At 46.3% G+C, this 7,500-nt stretch overlaps 1 protein-coding gene across 1 annotated transcript in view; it reads right to left on the reverse strand.

Moving 5' to 3' along the window:
- LOC121566897 (calsyntenin-2-like) overlaps positions 1-7,500 on the reverse strand; it is a 366,362-nt gene that overhangs the window by 9,626 nt on the left and 349,236 nt on the right. The window contains exons 9-11 of the mRNA XM_041876806.1: positions 6,899-7,061; positions 4,437-4,603; positions 3,395-3,543 (exon numbers count right to left, since the gene is read on the reverse strand). Of these exons, the coding sequence (XP_041732740.1) occupies positions 3,395-3,543; positions 4,437-4,603; positions 6,899-7,061 (479 nt within the window). The remainder of the gene's footprint in view (positions 1-3,394; positions 3,544-4,436; positions 4,604-6,898; positions 7,062-7,500) is intronic.

A 7,500-nucleotide genomic window follows, 5' to 3' on the forward strand; every position in this document is an offset into this window, starting at 1 on the left:
CATCCTTCCATTTGTTTTGTCTTGTTTTCACACACACCTGGTACATATCCCCCCATCAGTGTCTGTATAAGTATTCCCTCTGCTCCCCATGTCTTTGTGTGTTATTGTTACTTTGTGGAGGTTTCGCTAGCTCGGTTGAGAATGTTTGTTATTTTATCGCCTGGAATATTTACCTGCGTATGTCTGGTTCCCAGTACGCATTTAAGTTGCACTGGGATCGTGTTTCCGCATTGCTGCGGACTACCTTATTGGACTGAATAAAGCATATTCCTTCTTCACACTCCTGCACCTGACTCCGTCCATCCCATCGCTACACTGTAAACTTCCTCATATAGCCTGTAAACTTCCTCACATAGCCTGTAAACTTCCTCACATAGCCTGTAAACGTCCTCACATAGCCTGTAAACGTCCTCACATAGCCTGTAAACGTCAACACATAGCCTGTAAACGTCCTCACATAGCCTGTAAACTTCCTCACATAGCCTGTAAACGTCCTCACATAGCCTGTAAACGTCCTCACATAGCCTGTAAACGTCCTCACATAGCCTGTAAACGTCCTCACATAGCCTGTAAACGTCCTCACATAGCCTGTAAACGTTCTCACATAGCCTGTAAACGTTCTCACATAGCCTGTAAACGTCCTCACATAGCCTGTAAACGTCCTCACATAGCCTGTAAACGTCCTCACATAGCCTGTAAACGTCCTCACATAGCCTGTAAACGTCCTCACATAGCCTGTAAACGTCCTCACATAGCCTGTAAATGTCCTCACATAGCCTGTAAGCTTCCTCACATAGCCTGTAAACGTCCTCACATAGCCTGTAAACGTCCTCACATAGCCTGTAAACATCCTCACATAGCCTGTAAACGTCCTCACATAGCCTGTAAACCTCCTCACATAGCCTGTAAACGTCATCCGCAAGTTGTGTCTTTCCCCGCCTCGGCAGGGTATTGTTGTGGAGAGGAGGCAGAGACAGCAGAGCGTGGAAACAGCAGGCTTGGGCCATGGCGAGGACTTGGACCCCAACCAAATTAATTAAAGAAAATATGACAAGGTAGAATAAAGACCCTACATAGATTAACATTAGTTACTGTTTCCTGATGGCTGCAGTAATTGCATTATTACGTTGAAAACACTCTTAAGTGTGTTTTAAGGAATTAATTAACAACTCTATTTATTTGTTTACAATAATACGGCACTTACGGGGACATTTCCAGCAAATAGCAGCATTCCTCAGGAGGAGTTTATGTTTTGGCTGTAGCCTAACAGACAGTCTGCTCTGCAGGCCTATTTACTGGACATTATTCTAAATTAATTCTGTTTTGATTCATCAATGCCTGCTGATTTACACATTATTGTTATCAAAGCTTGTCTTGGATGACTACCAAGCACTCTCTTTGTGAGCAACAGCTGGAGCGCAACAAGGTTCACAGGCAGTGCAGACCACTGGATAGCCTGCGTACCACAGTCCCAGCCATCCTCCTACACACAACCAGAAAACTTTATTAAACAACATCTAGAAATACACAAGCTTAAGCATAGTTAGCATAATGTATTCATTTCTAATCGGTGTGCCTGCAGCCCAGTCGTCCCCTCCTCTTCCTAGCCCTCCTCCTTCCTTGCTAAGCTAGCTGAAGGGATGGGCCCGCAGCCCTGCGTCGAATCCAATAGGGGGGCGGAGTACAACCCTCCAGGGCTGAGCTGTGTGGGGCTGCACATATTTAAACCTGCTATGAATATTAATCACAGCCCACCAGTGATGGCTGTTGTAGAATAGCATCCAGTTTCCCTCTATCTCTCTCTCTGTCCTCTGGCAAAACCCAGACAGAATTATTAATAAATAACATGAAAATGTAAAAACTTGCCCCAGGTGGCGATGTGGAACAGAGAGAGTGGTGGATTAAAGAACAAAAGAAGTGAAGAGGGAAAGGAGGAGAGGGAGAGGAGGAGAGGGAGAGGAGGAGAGGGAGTAGCTAACCATCTACATGAGCAAGTGTGAGATGTGCTCCAATGAGTTGTGCTGTTGTTTTGTGTTGAGACTAGTTGACACTCACAGTGAGAAGGTGTTGAGACTAGTTTACACTCACAGTGAGAAGATGTTGACACTAGTTTACACTCACAGTGAGAAGGTGTTGACACTAGTTTACACTCTCAGTGAGATGGTGTTGAGACTAGGTTACACTCACAGTGAGAAGGTGTTGAGACTAGTTTACACTCACAGTGAGAATGTGTTGACACTAGTTTACACTCACAGTGAGAAGATGTTGAGACTAGTTAACACTCACAGTGAAAAGGTGTTGAGATAGATCACATTAAGAGAGAGATGGAAATGGAGGACAGAGAGACAGATGAGAGGGAGGACAGAGAGAGAAATGAAGAGGGAGGACAGAGAGAGAAATAGAGAGGGAGGACAGAGAGAGAGATGGAGAGGGAGGACATAGAGAGAAATGGAGAGGGATGACAGAGAGAGAGATGGAGAGGGAGGACAGAGAGAGAGATGGAGAGAAGGAGGACTGAGAGAGAGATGGAGAGGGATGACAGAGAAAGAGATGGAGAGGGAGGACAGCGAGAGAGAGATGGAGAGGGAGGACAGAGAGAGAGATGGAGAGGGAGGACAGAGAGAGAGAGATGGAGAGGGAGGACAGATGGAGAGGGAAGACAGAGAGAGAAATGGAGAGGGAGGACAGAGAGAGATGGAGAGTGAGGACAGAGAGGGAGATGGTGAAGGAGGACTGAGAGAGAGATGGAGAGGGAGGACAGAGAGAGAGATGGAGAGGGAGGACAGAGAGAGAAATTGAGAGGGAGGACAGAGAGAGAGATGGGGAGGGAGGACAGAGAAAGAGATGGAGAGGGAGGACAGAGAGAGAGATGGAGAGGGATGACAGAGAAAGAGATGGAGAGGGAGGACAGAGAGAGAGATGGAGAGGGAGGACAGAGAGAGAGATGGAGAGGGAGGACAGAGAGAGAAATTGAGAGGGAGGACAGAGAGAGAGATGGGGAGGGAGGACAGAGAGAGATGGAGAGGGAGGACAGAGAAAGAGATGGAGAGGGAGGACAGAGAGAGAGATGACTAAATGCACAGACAGGTACAGGTACAGGTACAGTAGGTTAAACTGGACTGAGGTGGAAAAAAGACAGATAGTCGTCACAATGTGAGGTGGTTAAAGGACAGGAGAGAGAAGACCTTATCCAGTCACACTGTGAGGTGGTTAAAGGACAGGAGAGAGAAGACCTTATCCAGTCACACTGTGAGGTGGTTAAAGGACAGGAGAGAGAAGACCTTATCCAGTCACACTGTACTGAGGTGAATGAAGGACAGAGGAGAGGGAGAGTGACAGATAGAAAAGATGTAACGGTCAGTAGTAAAGGTAGAATTAGTCATTGCTTGCGTACTGTACTGAGGTTGAGATGTGCAGGTGTCTGATGCCCGGTGTGGGAAACTGGCGGGAGTTGATGTAGGAGACCTTCCTCAGAGCAGCGTTCATGTTCTCCTGATCCTCTCCCTCCATCACCAGGATCGACTGGGCTGGGTTGAAGTGGAACTGAGAGAGCGAGAGAGAAGCGAGAGAGAGAGAGACAGAGAGAGAGCACACCATACTTTACCACAGTGTAACCCACACTGGGTGTGTCTGACTGAGTGTGTTTGAGTGTACATCATGAGTGTGTGTTCATTCTTCTTCTCTGTTTGAGAGGTCATAAGCTTATTGTGTTGCTCAGACACACTCAGACACAGCTCTGGGTCCCAGTGGACATTATGCACTGAGTCTCAGTCTCACTGAAGAGACTTTGTGCTGCTGATACCACAGCCTCGTTCACACACAGAAGCAAAGACACTACGCTTCAGGGGGCTCTCACCATTTCCTTTTATCCCTCTGTTCTCCCCCCTCTTTCTCTCTCTTTCCTCTCATTCTCCTGTGATTGCATTGTCAAGGTTCCCACCTGATCCTAAACACTGTCCTTAAGCTGTACTACACTCAGGAGACCCATGGAAAAGTGCAGACACAAAAAGAAAAATAAATCATTTGAAAAAGATCAAGTGAACTAGCCCTGCAGAGTTTTACCTCCCTTCCTCTCCTCTCCTCTCCTCTCCTCTCCTCTCCTCTCCTCTCCTCTCCTCTCCTCTCCTCTCCTCTCCTCTCCTCTCCTCTCCTCTCCTCTCCTCTCCTCTCCTCTCCTCTCCTCTCCTCTCCTCTCCTCTCATCCTATCACTCTACCTTAAAAGGCTGACAGGATTTCATTGTGGAACAACAGTCCAAAGACTTCTATGATAAGGCCTCTCTCTCTCTAGGGGAGGAAAGGAAGGGGAGACTAAGTGTTTTAACATATGTTTGAATGTATATCAGCATTTGAATGTGTTTACAGTCTGTGTTCATGTGTCTGTGTATCTCCCTCTGTGTGTGTGTGTGTGTGTGTGTGTGTGTGTCTGTTGCCTTACCTTGATGCCCTTGCCCAGGCTCTCCAGTGAGTTGATGTCCAGTCCTTCCTTACAGGCCTGTAGACAGGAGATTACCTTCTGGCTCTCTATCTTCCCTGGCCTGATGGTCAGCCCTGACAGACTGCCCCGGAAGTACTGAGTGAACCGCGGCATCGTCACCTCACCACCTACACACAGAGGAGACAGTTCAAGAATAATAACTACATACAGTTCCACTGTTATTATGTAGAACGGAAGAAAATCCGTTCAGAAACGTCAATAGCCATTGACTAAAAAGTCAGTAATGAGTGACAATAGCACACAGTAATCCCATTGTTAACGGTCTTCGAACGCTTCAGGTCTCCCAGCATGCACTTTAACCAGACAGGTCCTGAGTCAGTCCCCCCTCTCTCTCTCTCTGCCACTACTAATGTACTGTTACTGTACTGCCTGTGACATTACTAGGCAGATGGGCTGGTGACATGCCACTGATGCCAGGTCATTTCTCAGACCAGGAGGTTTGTGTGTTTCACTGTGAGCCTGTTGGCAGCACCACGCCACGCACACTTCTAACTGCCTTTAGGAGATCATTAGGAAAGAGAGAGAGGGTTTAAACTGCAGCCAGCCACCTGTCTGGCCTCGCATGCTCTGGGTAGGCAGGCACTTCCCTTCAGCGTGCAGTGCATGGTCTGCATGCTAAACGCACACAGAAAAAAACATGCACACTTTCTCTAAGAGAATGAGGGATAGAAAGAACAACAAACGCTGTTTCTCTACAAGAACATGTGAACTCTGCCTTAGTGCATGCTCTCAATCCGCTGGACTGAACAATAATCCACTGACTGTATTGACACCCAAACTTTTTCCATTAAACTTCTTTCTATTTTCCTTCCCTTTATTCTTGTCTATTTCTTTCCCTCTAAAATGGCAATTCCATCACACAGTTTCCCATCCTAATTCTTTCAATCCCGTCACCACTAGCTCAGAGATGCTATGCGTTATGCAAATGAGCACTTATAAAACGCTAATGTAAAATGAACAAATCACGTCGCAAATTCCTTCACAGCCAGGGAGAATAATCATTTCTCAGCTGTAATTACCCCAGAAAGCCTGAGACAGACTCCTTTAGAAGTTTGAAGCAACTTTCACAAGAGCTTGTCTTTGAAAAGGCTATCGTCAGAGCTAATAGCTCTGTGTAAAGATAACAGGGTGGTTACTGAGGGCTTAGTTCCCTTCAGAGAGGCCTAATGGTCGCTGACCTCCTCCTCTATTCAAGGTCTTCTAATCCCTTCTTCAGGGCTACACAACTCCATCTGCCATTCAACGAAAGAGAAGAAAAAAACAGCAGTCGTGGCAGCTCTCCTCTCCTCCTCTCCTCCTCTCTTCTCCTCCTCCTCTCCTCTCCTCCTCTAATGTTCTCCTCTCTTCTCCTCCTCTCCTCCTCTCTTCTCTTCTCCTTTCCTCCTTTCTTCTCCTCCTCTCCTCTCCTCTCCTCTCCTCTCCTCTCCTCTCCTCTCCTCTCCTCTCCTCTCCTCTCCTCTCCTGAAAATGGCCTGATCTATCTCTACACATCATTTAGGGCTGTGCATCATTAGACACATTCATACAGTCATTTAGCTAACAGAAGGCTCTACTGTAGGAGAAATGACCTTTTATCAATTTTTAACTGGGCTTCAGGCGTTGCTGGAGACATCTTGATTGTATCTCCACTATTCAACTTCATTGTGCATCGATGATGGATTAAAAGCTTCCGGCAGTTAGGTTCATTCACGTTCAAAAATACACATTATGCACACAGCACTTCAAAGTAAGACAGACATTGTTATCTTTGGTCTGGAGAGAGCAGAACTGACACTACTTGTCCAGTCGGCTTAATTGATCAACTGTCAGGCCAGATCCAAAAAACATTTACTCACATCGAACCAGTCAACAGGGGCACACAACAGGGGCAAGACATTGGTTGCTGATCGTCATTGTCATCGTCATCATTTTCCAGCCAGGTTACCCGTGATACAAATCAGTATTCGATGTCCATCCATGTCTGAGGATGTCGGGAGATGACGTTGAAAACGGCCACTAGGGGCAACAGTGAGCGCTGTTAGCTTCAAGTAGATTTAGGTTTTGCTAGGGTGTTGTGGACGGGGATGGCGGATAGGCATAATCATCTGCCTCCAAAGGTTGCAAGTTCGAATCCAGCGATAGAAAGTTATTTAGTAATTTTTGTTTTAAGCCTATCCCAAACATGAACCTTACCTTAACCATTCAGAGTTAATGCCTAACCTTAAGATTTTGGAGTTAATGCCAAAACTTAACCTTAAACACTTCGAAATGTGACTTTTGCAACAATTTCGAAAATTGACATTTGAGAAACATGGATGAACATCTAATTCTGACGTGAGACTGTGAGAGCTAGTTGCATTTTCATCGTCATCATTTATCATCATCAGTATCATCATCATCATCATCATCACCATCATCATTACCTTGCCAGCAGGCACCCACAGTGAGCTGCACGTCAATCTGAGAGGGGTGGATCGGCCAATCGTCTGTCACCAGGTAAGGGTCGTAGGTAACTCCGTCCACGTAGAGTGTCACCACAGGAAACTCCACGTTAATGACGTAATAGTGCCACTCCTTATCACAGATCTGCACCGGAAAAAGACAGAGGGAGAGTGAGAGAGAGAGCGAGACAGAGAGCGAGAGAGGGAGATAGAGATAGAAGTAGAGAGAGAGAGTGAGCATAGCCTTGCTATTGAGAGAGGCCGCCGTAGGCAGACACGGCTCTCAAGGGAAGACAGGCTATGTGCACACTGCCCACAAAATGAAGTGTAAACTGAGCTGCACTTCCTAACCTCCTGCCAAATGTATGACCATATTAGAGACACATATTTCCCTCAGATTACACAGACCCACAAAGAATTCGAAAACAAATCCAATTTCGATAAACTCCCATATCTATTGTGTGAAATACCACAGTGTGCCATCACAGCAGCAAGATTTGTGACCTGTTGCCACAAGAAAAGGGCAACCAGTGAAGAACACCATTGTAAATGCAACCATTATTTATGTTTATTTATTTTCCCTT

The sequence above is a fragment of the Coregonus clupeaformis genome, chromosome 5 (assembly GCF_020615455.1).
Source record: "Coregonus clupeaformis isolate EN_2021a chromosome 5, ASM2061545v1, whole genome shotgun sequence".
Lineage (NCBI taxonomy): Eukaryota > Metazoa > Chordata > Actinopteri > Salmoniformes > Salmonidae > Coregonus > Coregonus clupeaformis.